This window comes from Uloborus diversus, chromosome 5 (genome assembly GCF_026930045.1).
Source record: "Uloborus diversus isolate 005 chromosome 5, Udiv.v.3.1, whole genome shotgun sequence".
NCBI classification, from domain to species: Eukaryota; Metazoa; Arthropoda; class Arachnida; order Araneae; family Uloboridae; genus Uloborus; species Uloborus diversus.
Genome location: NC_072735.1, coordinates 179,311,536 through 179,328,212, shown reverse-complemented (window position 1 = coordinate 179,328,212; position 16,677 = coordinate 179,311,536). Strand labels below are relative to the sequence as shown.

The 16,677-nt window shown below is 31.9% G+C and overlaps 1 protein-coding gene across 1 annotated transcript in view; it reads left to right on the top strand.

The window, feature by feature from the left end:
- Positions 1-15,014, top strand: part of LOC129223310 (CUE domain-containing protein 1-like) — a 40,612-nt gene extending 25,598 nt beyond the window's left edge. Inside the window, exons 5-9 of the mRNA XM_054857876.1 lie at positions 618-816; positions 4,348-4,491; positions 5,772-5,841; positions 6,994-7,114; positions 14,782-15,014. Coding sequence (XP_054713851.1) covers positions 618-816; positions 4,348-4,491; positions 5,772-5,841; positions 6,994-7,114; positions 14,782-14,838 — 591 coding nt within the window. The 3' untranslated portion in view covers positions 14,839-15,014. The remainder of the gene's footprint in view (positions 1-617; positions 817-4,347; positions 4,492-5,771; positions 5,842-6,993; positions 7,115-14,781) is intronic.
- The last annotated feature ends 1,663 nt before the right edge of the window (positions 15,015-16,677 follow it).

Here is a 16,677-nt window from a genome sequence, read left to right as displayed (position 1 = left end):
ATATCTTTATTACCTTTTTAGTACATTTATTGTATGTTGTTACTAATATTTTATAATGGTGAGATTTCAACAATAATCACTTTTTAGCAGGGATACAGAAAATGTTTTTACTGCCAACATTTCCCCCAATCTATACGAAAATTACCCCAAAATTTTACAATATGGTTATATGTTTCAGATAAAAATTCATTCCTTTTACTATAGGTATAGATAATTTTGAAAAAAAAAAACAGCATCCTTAAAATTAATAGAATGAACTGGTAACTTGTAGAATTAAGTATCTAAAAAGTAAATACATGTAAATTTTAATTAAAATATCCTATCTATTATTTATTATTAAATGTAAATTATTATCCAATAAATAGTTAATGAAGATATAAAGAGTGGTGATTCAAAAGAAAATGCATTCAAAAGACACTTGCGAAAAAAAGCGGAAAATTAAAAGTAAAAAACATCGATTCTGTAAAATTTCCCCAGATGGTTCAACTTTCCCCTGATCCTAGATCGCCGGATCGGACATATTCTGCACCCGTGCTTTTTAGTTTTTAAACGTTAGCCATTCCTTAATTGGCATACAAGGAAACAATATGATGGTAACATAGTATTTTATTTTTCAGAAGGTTACTATCTTGAGCTCCACCATTTTGCAACAGCGAATGGAAGAGAATGAGAAAAAACGTCAGAGTAATACTGCGACGAATGACCCCGGCCTGGTGCAGTTTTTGGAAGATGAAAGGATAGCTTTATTTTTACAAAATGAAGAGTTCTTCCAAGAACTAAAGGACAATAAAGAGTTTCTGTCAACTCTTGAACGAGGTAAAGATCTTTGTTCAACTGTGCATGTATCCAATATTTCCATGTTTACAAGATTAATACTTTCCAGATTTTAAAGCTTTCTAGATAGTTAAACTTAATCTTTTCCAACTCGGATTCAAATTCTTCATTCACTTTAAAGTTTGAAATAATTTTCTTGAACCGCTTGAACTCCAGCACTCGATTGGAATGTTTATCATATCTTTGTGTTGGCCCAAAATTGCAAGTTGTGTTTGAAATTTCAATCCTTTTGTAACTTGCCTACCTGTTTAATTAAAAGAACATGTTAAATTAAGTTTGTTTGGATTTCTTTATAGAAAACAGGGTTGAACAAAAAAAAATGCTTTTAATGATTTTAACTGAAGCTTAATTGGAATCTGATAACTTGGTATTAAATTAATAATTAATGGTATTGGTTAAATCTTGATGCTGTAGTTTCACATAATCAATTTTAACGCATTTGAAACTGATGTCGGAGTATTACAAAAACATCACCTGGACATCTCTTTAATTTTTTAGGTAGCCTGTGCAACGCCAGTCACGCAGCTTGTTATTATACTTAAGCATAATTTAAAGCATCATTGTTGATACGCCCTTGAAAAACCTTGAAAAGCGCTTGAAAAAAAATATTCATTTTCAAGTGCTTGAAAACCTTGGAAAATTTTTAAAACCTTCAAAAAGTTTCTTAGTGCTTAAATTCTTTCAAAAATCATGGGATTGTGCTTAAAATTTTTAAACAAGTATTTCACCAATGCAATTTTCTGAACATGTGTTCAATCTGCAACATCGCGAAAAATTGCTTCAGTGTTTGAGATTCCAATTCTTTTGCATCTTGTAAATATTTTGAAGTTTTTTACAATCGGAAGTTATTTTGACATGTGGTACAACAGATTAGTTTATTTTTTGTTCAATTTCAATATTTAACAAAGGAATTATTTTGAACAACATTGAACTTGCTGGGATTTCTCGCAAAATTGCTCTTGTGCTTGAAATTTTAATCTTTTTGCATCCTGCAAATATTTAAATATTTTGGGTAATCGAATGTTATTTTCGCATATGCTACCTTAGATAAGCATATTTTATGTTTAATTTTAGTAAAAAGTAAACTAATTTATTTTATGGAGAACATGCCAACATTGAACTTACTCAGACTTTGCGTAAATTTGCTTCTCGTGTTTGAAATTTTAGTCTTTTTGCATCTTGCAAATATTTAAATATTTTGGCTAATCAGATGGTATTTTCATATATGCTACCTTAGATTAGCATATATTATGTTTAATTTTAGTGAAAAGTAAATAAATTTATTTTATGGGAAACTTGCCGACATTGAACTTAATTCATGAAAATTTGCTTCCCTTTATTGAGGTTTCAACCTTTGCATTTTTTAAATATTTTTATATTTTTGGCAATTAGAAATTATTTTGACACATGTTACATCAGATCAGCTTGTTTTATATTGTTTTTCAATAACTAAGAAATTAATTACTTTTGTTTTGTTTAAATACGTATATACATATTTATTTTTGTAATTTTTTTTTAATTATCATTAGCTAATTTTCAGTTATTACAGATTTTTTGAAAAAAAAATTTAAATTCAAACAATTTAGCATACATTTTCTTTATGCCTGCTAAAATAATTAAGGTATGTAACAGGGGTAATTGTGTTTTGCTTATTCACTGGAAATCCAGTAGTGTTCGTTATGCTTTCACCTCCCTACCTCGGATTCCCCCCCCCCCCCTTTACCTCAAATGTTCAACTTTTATTGGGTTGTGGGCACTTGGAACAACTTACCGGAAGAGGCTGCAATAGGCAAAGGGCTAGATAGCTGAAGGAGGGTCATTGATCTTCATTGGTGTCTAATAAATTGACTAAGACCTAGCTAGGCACTGGGCCTGGTATCTATATGCACAATATTTTGACTTAATAAATTATTTTAACATAAGAAATAAATTCTATGTACATTAAAAGTTGACTGCAAAACATCCTCTCTGGCTATTCTATTGAACTTAGGTATTGTGGTTTTTTCCCATAGAAGTTAAAAGCATTCATGAAAGGTTTATTTTATTATTATTTTTTTAATATTTGCTTGCAGATTCTATAAAATATACTTCTCTGAATGTGAGGATTTCAGAATTAAACCTCATTTGACCTGCTCCTCTTTATGAACGAGCTTTTCAGACATTTGCAGAAAAACTCTCGACACAGTTGATCTTTTATCTAAGTGTCTCTTGTTGTAGAAAGGCATTTTTTTTTTGGCTATTATTTATATGTTTGAATTTAAAAGAAATCTGTATACAATGTTTTTAGTACAAATTTATAATATTGCCTTGAATTTTTTTTTTTTTTTTGCCTTGAAAAGTGCTCGAATTTTTTCCTCCCTGAAGGGTATGAACCCTGAGCATGTTCCATGCATGAAACATTCAGATTTTTGTTTTAAACTTCTTTGGTTATCAAACTCTCTTAACAATGATTTTACAATTGTTGAAATAATGAAATAATATTTGTCATAAATCTGTATGTATTTGTAAACCCTTGCTGGTTTATTGAATTGTATAAGAATTGTCCTACTCTTGGCTCTACAGCCATTTTATGCCATCAAATCTTATAACCCTTGAAATCTTTATTTCTCAATGCTGAATTCAAATTTAATGCGTATTATTTAAGGGAATAGTGGCTAGTCTCTATCAAGATGCGCTGAAAAGCATTGTTGTTTCATTTATTTTATTCTTTGTTACAAGACAATTAATGTCATTAATTTTCAAAAAATTGGTGAAGATTTGTTATTAAGGCTAAATTAGAACAATAGTGCATTAATGATTTAAAAGCTGTATAGAAACTACTTATTTGGTATTACAATACATTTTTTTTAATGAGCCTATAGACTTGTTTTGATTGGAGCATTTGATTTGATACTGGTGAACAGATATATTAGGTTACAATTTCTAACTATGCAATGTCATTTTTTATTTTTACATTTTACTGAACTCTGAGAAAAATGTGAAGTTTAAAGAAATGAAGTTAATAAGAGTGTCTCCAATATAGCAATTAAATTAAATAAGTCATTAAATAACATTAAAAGTTCCACTGAAATGTGAAATCAAAGCATGAAGAGCTATATATGCCAGTAGCGCAAATATGGGCACCCATATGCAAAATTGTTAGGGGAGGCTCAGATATTTTAACCATGCTTTAGCTGGAGATTTTCCTCATGGAAGCAGATTTTAGGACAGATTAGAGTCATTAAGATTTGACATTTTTAATAACTTATTCATTAATGGCTGGAGAAGAAATGTTTTTACATTTTTTTCAAAGAAAAAAGTACTAAAAGCAAGGAAGTTCTAATTTCTAAGGGGGGGGGGGCTCGAGCCTCCCTTGCCCTTCTATATGGGCGGCCTTGAGCGCAAATGATATTTTTCTATAAATATGTTAATGTGCACCAGTATACCGCTATTTAACACTCCTGCCATTATTTAAAATTATAAAAAAAAAAAAAGCTATAGTTTAAGCTAATTGTGAAAAAAATGTTTCCTCAGCTTCGTCAGACGTCTCAGAGGAGGAGGAGGAAGAGGGGGGTGAGGCGGGAGAAGGCTTGGATCCCAATTTCCCCTACTGCAACAGCTCCCCTCCCGAGGAGACAGATGCTGCATTTAGGGAAAAAATCAAAAACATGGGGAAAGGTAAGCCCTCTCACAATTCTACTTGCTTTTCAGCGAGATTTTGACAGGCTCCTGCATTCTTGAGGTACTTATTTAGAGATAGATATTGGTTATTAAATTATTTATTGCTAAAGTGGATCCAGTCCATAAATTGTAGCTGAGATAAAGCAAGATTACAGTTAATTGGCACTAGATGAATTTGAAAGTGATTTAGATGATATTTTTCTATTGTTGTTGTAGAAAACTAAATTGAATATGACTCATAATTTGAAAATTCAAGAACAGTAATTTACGCGGCACTTGAATTTTCAATCAGAAATAGTTTTGGACTTGATTTATTTAAGCTATGAATGCCTCAATTATAGATACATTTGTATATATGCGTATATATATAGTAGATAGGTAACATGGTACTTAATAAATTGATGGACACAAAGAGATATAGATATAAATTTATAGGTAGAAGCTATGGCATAGTTGCAAGCAGATGCATTCCCTGAAATATTTGGTTTTTTAATTATTAAAATAATGCAGATGTAACGAAAATAGTTTTTAAGCCTCCTTTTTTTTTTGGTGAGGCCCCCAAAACCTCAAGGTGAGTTTCCTCAAGTGTGTTTTTCCAACTACAGCACTGGGTATAATATATGAGATAGTTAGAAAAAAATATAAATCGACATAGCTTAATAGAGAAAGAGGTAGATAGATACTACTATGTATAGATAGGTATAGAAAGATCAATAGAAAGTGAGAGATGAATAAAATAAATATATAAACACAGAAATAGATGAGCGTAGCTAGATAAAATTCTTTTATACTACCACAAATTGATTAAAGCTGCTGCAAAACAAGACCCCCGCATAAAAACCATGAAATCCTATTCTTTAAAAATATAGAATGTATGCCTAATATTGAGATATTGGTTTTAAGTACCTGATTATTTTACTGTTGTGATACTTACTATTCATTGTTATTTTAATCAATGTGATAATGTCACTTTCATAAGAATAAATGCTAAAGTGACAATTAAAAATGCCATCTACTCAACAATGTTATTTAACATTCACTCTGTTAAAAAGGAATTGTTACTATATTTATGTTTTGGTCTCTCTCTCCCTCCCTTAAAAAGGAATAGTTACTATATGAAGTTTTAAGTCTCTCTCTCCTCCTCCCCCCTGCACTGTCTTTCATCATTATTAATAAAATCTTATGAATTCTTTTTATTATTGAGTTAAGTCGAAAATGTTTTGAAAACTTGTAATTATTTTGCACATTAATGGTTGTTTTCTTTTTAATGCATTTAGCTTCTCGTAAAAAATTCACCCAGCTTGCTAAGCTGTTTTCGCGAAGAAAGAGGAGGTCCTTTAAACCAATGTATCCTTTATACACAATAGTATTCTTATTGCATGTGTACATTATCTTTTGTGTTCTTACCGTAATGACTTTTGGGGTAATAATGAAGATTTTTTTTCTCTTGAAAGTGAATGCTGCAAAGAGTTGGGAGTTTTGCAATGTTACTCTCTGAACAGGTTACTGAAATTTTGTAGCCTAACATGTAATAAACGCAATGGTTTTAAAAGTCACTAAAAATTTAGAAAACATGATTTTAGATGATATTAACTTGTGTTTTTTAAATTACTTGTATAGTTTTGTGCAGTTATTGTGAAATGAGCTTACTTTTGAGTTCTGTTTATTATTGGAAAGGAATATTAAAAATAATACTTAAATATACAATCTTATGAATAAATGAATAAATAAATACTTGCACAAGTGTTCAACTTTTTCTAATTATGAGTATTTTTAAATAGTTACTGTAACATTTTAAGAAATCTTGCATGCGTGCATTTGTGCATGCTAAAATTAACTTACGAATAATACAATATTCTACAAAAAAAAAAAAAAAAAAAAAAAAAATTTATATAAAATAAAAAAATAATCAATTTTTCAGAAAATAATGCAGTACAATCTCATTACAGCTTATAACAATGCAATAGAATATCTACTACATTGCTTAAATTCCATTACAATTTCCTGGTACAAAATTTATGGTCCCTTGATGTTTGTTGCAAAGAGCTGTAATAATAAAGTAATAGTGAAGAATAAATCAAAAGTTAAAAAAAAAAAAAAAGAATCAGATACAAAAAGATTTCTTTTTGGAGCTATGTATCATAGGATACTTAGGGGGGGGATGTATCATCTGCAAAAAATGATAATAAAATGAAAATAAAGAATAAATCAAAAGTTAAAAAAAAAAGGAATCAATAAGATGCAAAGGACAATCTTCTGCAAAAAACAAAGGAAGGAAAATAATTTAACATTCATGAATTTCATTGATTACAGTGCATTGTATCACCTGACTCACTGTCTACCAATCACAAAGGCAATGGAATAACAACATCAAAGCATGGCTAAATAAAATAAATTAGTAAACTTATTTGCTCAAAAAAAAAAAATCTTTATTCTGAATTTGACTCATTCCATGTGTGAAATATGCAATGTACTTCCTTGACTTCTGTGTGTGATCAGATTAGGCGATGGGTCTAACCCATCTCGAGACAATCTCCTCCTCCACGAAGACGAATACTCGGAATTGTCGGAGGACGACTCAGAAACCGAAGTCAACAAGAAAGACACCTGGAATAGTCATGTGAGTTAGGTTTTTGCTCATTTCTTCTGTGTTTCGTGCAGGTTGAGTTGAAACAATAGCACCTGCCTTTTTTTTTCTTTTCTAACCGAAAATCGCCCATCATGGTATGATGGGTGAAAATTGCTTCTACATTTGAACAAAGCCATTGCCTGTTTGGTGATATTTTGATAGTTGAAATTTTAACCCTAACACCAGTTTATTGACCCTAAACTCCAGTAGATTGCATAATTGTTTTGGTTTCTTCGTTTTCCTAAACTGAAGGACTTACTAGTAAAATAGGATCAAGTTCAGCCTTGTAACAATAAAGCCTTTCCTTGGCATGTTAAACATTAACAAAACATATTATCAAATCATCATGCCGTGGCACGAGTTTCATTGTTGAAACACGCGGGTTACTGTATCACTGGCTATTAGTTAAATGAGGGTAAGAAAAATGAATGTGAGTTTCTAATAACACCTTAAGTAATAGGAAAAATATTTTTAAAAAAAACAAGGGTCATTTTTTCCGTATATTTTACGGAGAATTTGATGCGTCACATCTCAAGTGGCTAATTGATGAAATAAAAACCATGAAAAGCAAAATTTAAGCTATCTCAAATGGCTACAGTTTGTAAATCAAGCTGTTAAGGCTGTTCCGGTAGAAAAACATGCTAAACTTGACTCTTTGGGAACAGCGACAAAAAAAATCTAATCGCCAGATTGCAATGAAACTTTTTACTGTATCAGATGAATGTGTAAAAAACAACGTGCATGAAGTAAATTGCTGCTGAGTTACCTACATTTATCACAAAATGATATTAAAAAGTACTTTTTGTCAAATATGAAATATTTCTCTTAAACACATTCATGAAAAAACATCTAAACACAAAGATTCGAGATTTTTTTCTCTGAACCATAGAAACAATGTAGACGCATTGCAATTAAAATATTTTGTAAATATCATTAAAAAAAATTTCAATGCTCACGTGTTCTGAAACTTACTCGATTCTGTCCACTAATCTTATAGTTGCCTAAAGTGCCAATAGATGGCGTCAAAAACTCGAATAAGTAAGGATACGTGAAATTAAGGTCTATTTTATTAATAGTTCGGCTTTTTTCTCATTTTTATGCTAATAAATGATTCCATATGGACCATAAACTTTCTGTAACAAGTTTCATTCCTTCATATTCTTCATAAATCAGTCTAGATTTTTTTTTCTCTAAAACCAATTGTTCGTGATCGCGTGGGGATCCCGCCGGACAAATATCGCCATCAGTGAGTTTTGCAGATGAATTAGATTTTTGCGAAAAAGTGAGGCTTTCCATGCGTGTGCCTGAAGTGATGGCCAGTGGTATCGGATGTCAGTGCTTGTAGCTTTTGCTCGAGGCGGCAGTGATTGTAGTCGAGGAAGAGAAAGGGGGGAGGGAGGACGTCCCCGTGTGTATTTTCCGTGTTGTTAGAAACAGGTGGGTGAACAAGAAGTGGAGGGTTGGCCTACGAGTGCTCGCCACAGAATCTTTCCTAATCCGCAATGAATATCTTTCTAAATTGACGCAACAGATATCATTAAAATTTCGTGATATTTTATTTCAACAACGATTTTAACTATTTTTCAAGAAGTAATTAATATTTTCTAATGTTAACGAAGGACAAAGATGATCTGAAAATAGTTCTTATTTAATAAAAAAAACCTTGCTCAATCCATTTGCGCAGGTGTGACATCTTCGTGCATATATTTGCCCTTTATAACAAAGAGCAAAGTATTATGTATGATAATATATGAACTTTAAAAAAAAAAAAAAAAATTGAACTTGAAAAGTAAAGATTTTTACATATTGTGTGCGTACGCGTAATAGGCTCAAATCATTACCTTGTAGACACGAAACTTTTTTAGAAAGTAGGTACTTCGTATATTATGTAACGTTTAATGGTTTTTATATTTGAATGTATCAAAATTTTAAGACAAAGCTTAAAATTCTGGGAATAAATTGCAAATACAAGCATAAAAATGTCAAATCTGTGCAAATGGATTAAGTAAATCTTTATCTCAATTTTATACTTTAAAGTTTTAGACTTGGAAAAGTAACAGATTAAGTAAACATTATATTGATAAAGCGTTTATTTAAATTGCACAGGAAGTATTATAGTGTGATCTGCGAGTTACTGACCATCAGCCAGTAAGTTGAACTAACTTGTAACAAAGGTTTTGATTTGACCATTATGAAGGTTACGTACGATATACTTACAGAGACATCTAGAAGTTTTCAAGGAAGTCACTTTTCTTACTGGTGCAAATTGTTATCAGATAAAATGTTGAATCACCTTTTTCTAGGTTAAATTTAATTTTACAGGTTCATTTACTGAGATATGCTGATCAATGCTTATTCTCAGTGAAGGGAAAAAAATGCATTTAATAACTATCCATTTATGTTGTTTGTTATTGAAGGTTGGTCGATTACATGCATTGATCTAAAATGCCTTCAACGCCAGTAATTGACAAACACGATCTACCTGTAGTAATGACATAGTTAAATGCTAGTTTTAAAGCTTTTTTCTTTATACCAAAGTAATTACAAACATTTTTATGCTAAAGATATGAATGTGTATAGTACAACTTTTATTGAGAAAAAAAATATTTTAACCATTAATTGACTAGCTTGGTTAATTACTAATGCTCCAGATCAGCGGTTCCCAACCAGCATGTTGTGACTTCCAAGGGAGTCGCGAAGAATTTCTTATAAGAGAACACATTCAAAAACATATCATTAAACAGTTTAAAAACTAAAATATGTAGAGGAAAAAAATCATTTTAGAGAAGCATCAATACTTGAGCGTAGTGGCGAATTTAAAGAGCCTGATGATCCCTCAGCATTATTACATTTTGGTTTACGGACTTGCATCCCTACAAATTGCCGCGAAAGAGTCGAAAAAAACCTCCCTATAACATAATCTAAAATTGTCTGAAAGTTCGTTTTTGGAACTTCAATATCGAATTTTTTTGTGAGACAGTCTCTTAACCCCAACCCTCATCCTGAAAGATGTCATGTAATTGCGTTTTCAGGACTTAATTTTGGAAATATTTCGAGAAGTTCCTAGAACCCTATCCCATTCCCTAAAAATAGCAAAGAAATGGATTTTTAAGCTTTCAATTTCGGAAAAATTTCACAGGAGTACCTTCTATTCCTTTTGCATAATTAAAGACCGTACAAACATTCCTTTTCAGGATTTAAATTTAAAAAAAAATTCCGGGTGAGGGTCTCCGATCGTTTCGCCTTGCCATCAAAGATAATCTACTATTCTATTTCTGAAACTTAAATTTCCAAAGTTTCCTTCATATTACCCCCAATCATTTCTCTCCCCCCCCCCCAATCACTAAAACTTGATTAAAATACGTTTTGGAGACTTCAATTCCGGAAAAATTCCGGGGGGAGAGGCTACCTATCCAAACATTTGCCTAATATTTAAAGGAACAAACAAAAAATACGAACAAAAAGACTATTTTTTTTAAAATTATTTCTAAAATCCAGGGGGTTCCAATGGCCCCTCCTCACCCTGATTTCCCAAATGACGGACCTGAAATAAACTTTGAAACGAAATCCAGGAAGGATAGATCGTTTTATTGATTTTTAAAATATTTTTGGGGGAATACCCCATTGGATCTCCCTTTTTGCTACATATTTTCCTGGTTTTCACCTCTCTAGCCCTTCCGAAGAATGCTCGTAGTCATAGTATATATTCCATTCTCCTCCAAATAAAAATGATGACAATCAAATGACTACTCATCATCGAAGGGTGGGGGGAGTTCACTAATCTTGCTAAAACAAAAGGAAAAAAAAAACAGTATTTAGTTAAAATTTCATCACGTTTGGGAAGCAGAGAAGTGCTTGAACTAAATCCAATAAGTAACTTTTCTAACTTGGTTGTCCGTTTTCTGCTCAAGTCATTGTGGCAAAACAAGACGCATGTTTTATTCTGATCAACGTTTTGAATACAACCAACTTTAAACTATAATACTCAAAAATATACTGTCGTGAAATGTATGATAAATTTACATTTTCCCCAATCAAAATTGAACATTTATATCTCTCATATACAGTCGGCTTCCGCTCCAAAGCGATTCAACTTACGCCAAATGCCTATAACGCGAGTTTTTCTCGAGTAACGAATGTTAGAGCTAACGCTAATTTCTCACCCACAACACGAAAACTTTTGGAAAGGAATTGTGGCGCAAAATGACGGCTTCGCTATTTACTACTAAATATTAGTTTCGTGAATATACTTTCATCCTTTTAGCATCACTAACTGCTCTAGTTCCCACCCAGCGCTAGTCAAAACATCGCTTTGTTAGTGTGTATAAATAACAACTCCACAATTTTCTTTTAATATTTTAAATTCTAAATATGAAAGGTGATGAAATATTCTGCACCAAAGCACGCTGTTTCATGCTATGTTTGTGAAGATAGAAGGAAAAAGGGAAAATTTGTGACAAGATTACGAATTCTTGAACGCTTGAAACTCTAAAAAATGGTTCGAAGGCAGTGGCGGATTTACCAGGGGGGTGGTGGAGACGACCGCCCCCTCCGTAACTGTCATTTTCGAAAACCAATAATATAGAATTAAAGGAATTACTAGCTTTCGCTATTAATTTCAGTCAAGTACATTCCACAAATTTGCTTTAAATTAAGTTGAGACAGTGTAGTCGAAAATGGACAGCATTACCCACTTTTTAATTTGAAACCGAAGCTCGCCCCTCCCCTCTTTTTTGAACATTAATAATTTTTATATTTCTATATGTATCTTCCAACCTTTTTCTTCCATGGACTACACTATACTGGTATGATGATACATTTTGCTATGATTTAGAACAGTGGTTTCTAACCTTGGGGGTGATAACCCCCAAAAGGGAGATTTAACTCTTGAGGGGGGCGATAAGTTTGTGAGGGGCGATAGGAGGTGATTAAAATTTAAAATACAGGCTAAAAGGGGGCAATTGATTCCCCCCCCTACATAGTGGGTTGAGGGGAGGAATATGGCTTTCACGTTTTTCAACCGCCACCCCCTTGAAAAGAATGTAAATCCGCCACTGATCGAAGATAGCACAGCAATACTGTATAGTACTATTACAGTATAGTGCTTTATTATTACTGCATACTGTATATGTACCGTACTGTTTTTTTTTTTTTCATGTCTCTCTCTCCCATTGATAATTGATATTGTGCATCGTTTGAATACTGCTGTTTTTTTAAAAATACGGTAAAAATTCAGCTGTTTATGCAAGAAACGGTAATATATTGTTAAGAAATGGTCTGGAACAGTTTAAAGGGTGTTTAAAAATGTCTTAAATAATTGGATAAGTTAATACAAAATTCGTATATTGTACACGTATATTTGTATATAACACACACACAAAATCAACTCCTTCAAAGTTTCAGTAAAGATACTAAAGTTAGTTGAAATCTATGATCTAATAAACTTTAATTTTAAAAGCACCAGCTTTGATACAGTGCTCCAAAACTTGAATTTGTTTATATATATATATATATATATATATATATATATATATATATATATATATATATATATATATATATATATATATATGTTTTTTTTTTTTTTAATTATAAAATGAGAAAAAGCTTATTGATGATCAATTGGGTGACGGAGAATTAAAAACAGCAACAATAGTGATAATAATAATGAACAGAAATTTAAAATTAACTTTAAATTTCTTTCTATTGGAATTATGTTGTCTGAAATTTAATTTTTTTTCTCTCTTTTTTCTTCAAGTCCTTATTCTATTATACCCTTCTCAAATAGTTTCAATTATGCGTGCTCAGTCATTTAAAACGAGGGGCCGGATAATTGGACAGTTCGGGCAATTAGAGTTTGGATAACTGGAATCCTACTTTGATATAACACAAATGTAATGTATCTTCAAATTCAGAAACCTGTAATTCTGTTATGGGGGAAAAATTCACTTCAGAGAACTCATAATTTAAAAATATTGATTTTATTTTTAAAAAACCATTTTTTGTGAAGTTATTTCTGAAATTAGATTTTTTTGGAGTTTTAAATAATAAAAAATGTAATAAACATCCATGGAATGACACAACCAATGATTAAAAAAATTATAATAACGAAAATTTAAAAAGAATCGCCGTTTTTGGTTCTGGACCAAAAATGGCCACCAGGGGGGGGGATTTTGGAATGCCTCCCCTTTGTAAAATTTTTGTTTATACAATGTCTACAAGCATGCCGAGTTTCATAATTTTATCACAATTTGCAGTTTCTTCCCCCGTAGCCCCCCGACTATTTCCAAGTTAGGCGAAAACTAAGATCGATCTCGGGGGGGGGGAGCTGTTCCTCCCCCTCTTTGCACGACTGGGCCCTGTTAAATGCCGTAAAAAGATTCGTACCACCAAGTTTTCTCTGTAATTCCATGGTAATTTTTGTGGACCTTTGTCATGAACAAAAGGTAAAATTCCTGGTAAAGATTAAAAAAATGTGACCTTTCAAAGACAATTTTCTTTTAAACTGTCCAAGTCTGATTTAACAAACTTTCCAGTCTTTTCTATTACTATTTAGCAATTTCTATAAATGCAGCATGAAGGAAACAAAGCTTCTAAAGATTAATATTTAAAAAAAAAAAAACTACATTAGATTGACAACTTTTATTAGTAGATTTAATAGCCAAAAAGAAGACATTTCTAAAATATGTTGCGATAAATTTACCGAAGTTTCCGCGGTTAAAAAGATGAACCCTTGGTATAACGAAATCATTTCTGATCTAAACTTCAAATCGAAGCAAAAATGCTCTCATCTCATTTCTCTGCAGCGGTTTTGTTTGCTTTTCCGATTCCTTCGCGCTGTCAATGCCTGAAGGCACTTGAGGGGTGTGTTTCGAACAATGAAAGACATTCCTCACTGACTCCTCTGAAGAACAATATCTCCTCCACACAAATTCCGGTTTGTCCCCTTTTCTGGATGTCGCGTAAATCCTGTCAGTTGTAAAACTAGTTTGCGGCTAAAACGTACAACGAGCATGATGCTTTCGTCACAACCAGGGTGCAACATTTTGCGCCATCTATTGGGTAAAGGAAGTTTTTTTCATAAAATGGGACACTCTTAAGTGTAGGATAAAATTTTCATTGCTTGAGCTAATATGCAGTAATACCTTGCTTAGTGTGGCTTCACTCGGTAACTAACCTGCCATAGTATGCAGGGCCGGATTTAGGGGAGGGCAGGCGGGGCTACTGCCCTGGGCCTCCACAACAAAGGGGCCCCCACAATTACATTTTTACAAAATATTCTAACTTTCATGGGTCAAAAAAATCGAAAACATCAGATATATACATATATATCAAAATATTCGGATATATATCAAAGTATCGGACATTTTCGAAAATATGATGATCTTTTTGAACCCTGATTAGGGGCCTCTACTCCTTCGTTGCCCCGGGGCCTCCACACTTTCAAATCCGGCCCTGATAGTACGACTTTTATCAATAATTAAGTTGATGAGTTTATCATTTTTAAAGAAGATCTACAACAAGGGTGCCCATGGGGGGGGGGGGCATTCTCTTGCAGTGCTTTTAGACCTAATTATTATTAGTTGCTCATAAAGTGCATACTAAGTTACCATATAAAATACATGAGTACTCAATATTAATATATTGAACTCTTTCAGGTTGGTGGACCAGGTGGAAGATCTCAAACAATAGAAAGATCAAAAATGGATCTTTAGTGAAGAAAATTACGTGTCAAAAAGTGTGCTTATAGTCTGGTAATAATCTATAGCTGGAGCAAAACCATGGTTTTTAAATAAGCACAGCAAACGGCTGGCCTGTTTCTTCATATGTCATTTTATAAAAGACTGAAAATCTAAAATGCAAACTTTGAGAAGATGCAATTTTTATTTTGAATAAGAAAAATTTGGCTTTTCGAAAATGGCGGCAGCAGCTATAATGCATTAGTTTAAATTCCATTTGTAATTTTTATGTGGATGTTGCCATACACATGAAGCATTATTTAAATGTGATTGGTTTCTTGCGAAATATTTGGATGCTACATTTGTTATTTTGCTCATCTTGCAGAATATTTAGTAATGTATATATATTATCCTTGTTAATTTTAACGCTTAAAAAATAGTTATATTTGGAATAGTTATTTTTATGATAAAAAATGAACCAAGAGTTCTTCTCTTTGATTAGACCCTAAAATTTTCTGATAAGTATAGTATCTTAGTCCCTAACTTTAATTGTGCAATTTAGTGTTATTTCAATTAACATTTCTTCTCTATGGTTCATAAAACGAAATCTGAGCTTTTAAATTATTCAGCTCTATCACTAGTTATCTCCTTTTTTTTTCATTTTATATAAAATATAGGAAACTAGTTGTTGGTTGTTGAATATAAAACTTTTATCTTTTAAGGCGTAACAGCAGAACATATTTATTTGAATTGAATACATACTATAAAGACTACGGCATTGATTATAATGACTGAACCCAAATTATGTTTTATTACTTTTCCGTTAGCAATAAATGTGTTTTGTAGAAAAGAAAGAGAAAAAAAAATCATTTTGAACAACCAGATTTCTTTTTTCCTCCCAAATGTGTGCTATATTTTGAATAATTCATTTTGTGAAAGCATACCTTTATGCGAAAAAAAAAAGGTTGACAAAGGTCATAACTTACTACCATGTATTATTTTTACTGTGTTTAGTTGATATTTTAATCAATTTCTAAAAAAATATGATCACACTAGATTCAAATCAAAATTTCAGTTTTCAGTAAGAATCTATTTTATTGTAAATTTCGGGAATTTACAATTATAATTTTTAAAAATATTTAGATAATTATTTTTTTAGTGGTTTAACATGTTTCCCTCATGTTTTAATAGTGCTTATATTCAGGACTTAGTTTCTGTCAAAAGAAGTGCAGGAACCCTATAGTCATCAGGACTTCTTTTCATACGTGAATATCTTGGACCCCATCTAAATATGTTGAATCTGTCATAAAAATTGAAAAAGAAGTGCAGGAGCTCAGCTCCCTTGAGCTAACTAGAATTGAGCTGTGCTCATATTTATTTTGCTGAGAGAAGGTAAATGCAGTATCTGCAGCAATGAATTTTTGATGAAACTTGTTTTAAGAAATGAGTTTTATACTCTATACCAAAAGTAGGGAAGTGCTGGAATTTGACATTTCTTTGTGCTTTATTTTCAACTAGTGGTACCCGCACGGATTTGCCTGTAATAGAAAATTAAAAGGTCTTTTGATTCGCCTGTATATTTACAAATAATGTATAGTGAATTTTCTCACCAATTAGCTTGTGCCCATGTTACGGTTCCACGTTATGATAATTTCGTAATTTACTCATCCATCTTATGATAATTTTGTTCTTAAAATATGAATAGAAAAAGAACCACATCGAATTTTCGTAAAATCGCTTCGAGGTGCACACCCAATGCTACAAACTAACTTTGTGCCAAATTTCATGATAATAGACCAAACGGTTTCGGCGCTATTCGCGTCACAGAGATCCTGACAGACAGACTTTCAGTTTTTTTATTAGTAAAGATGGAAA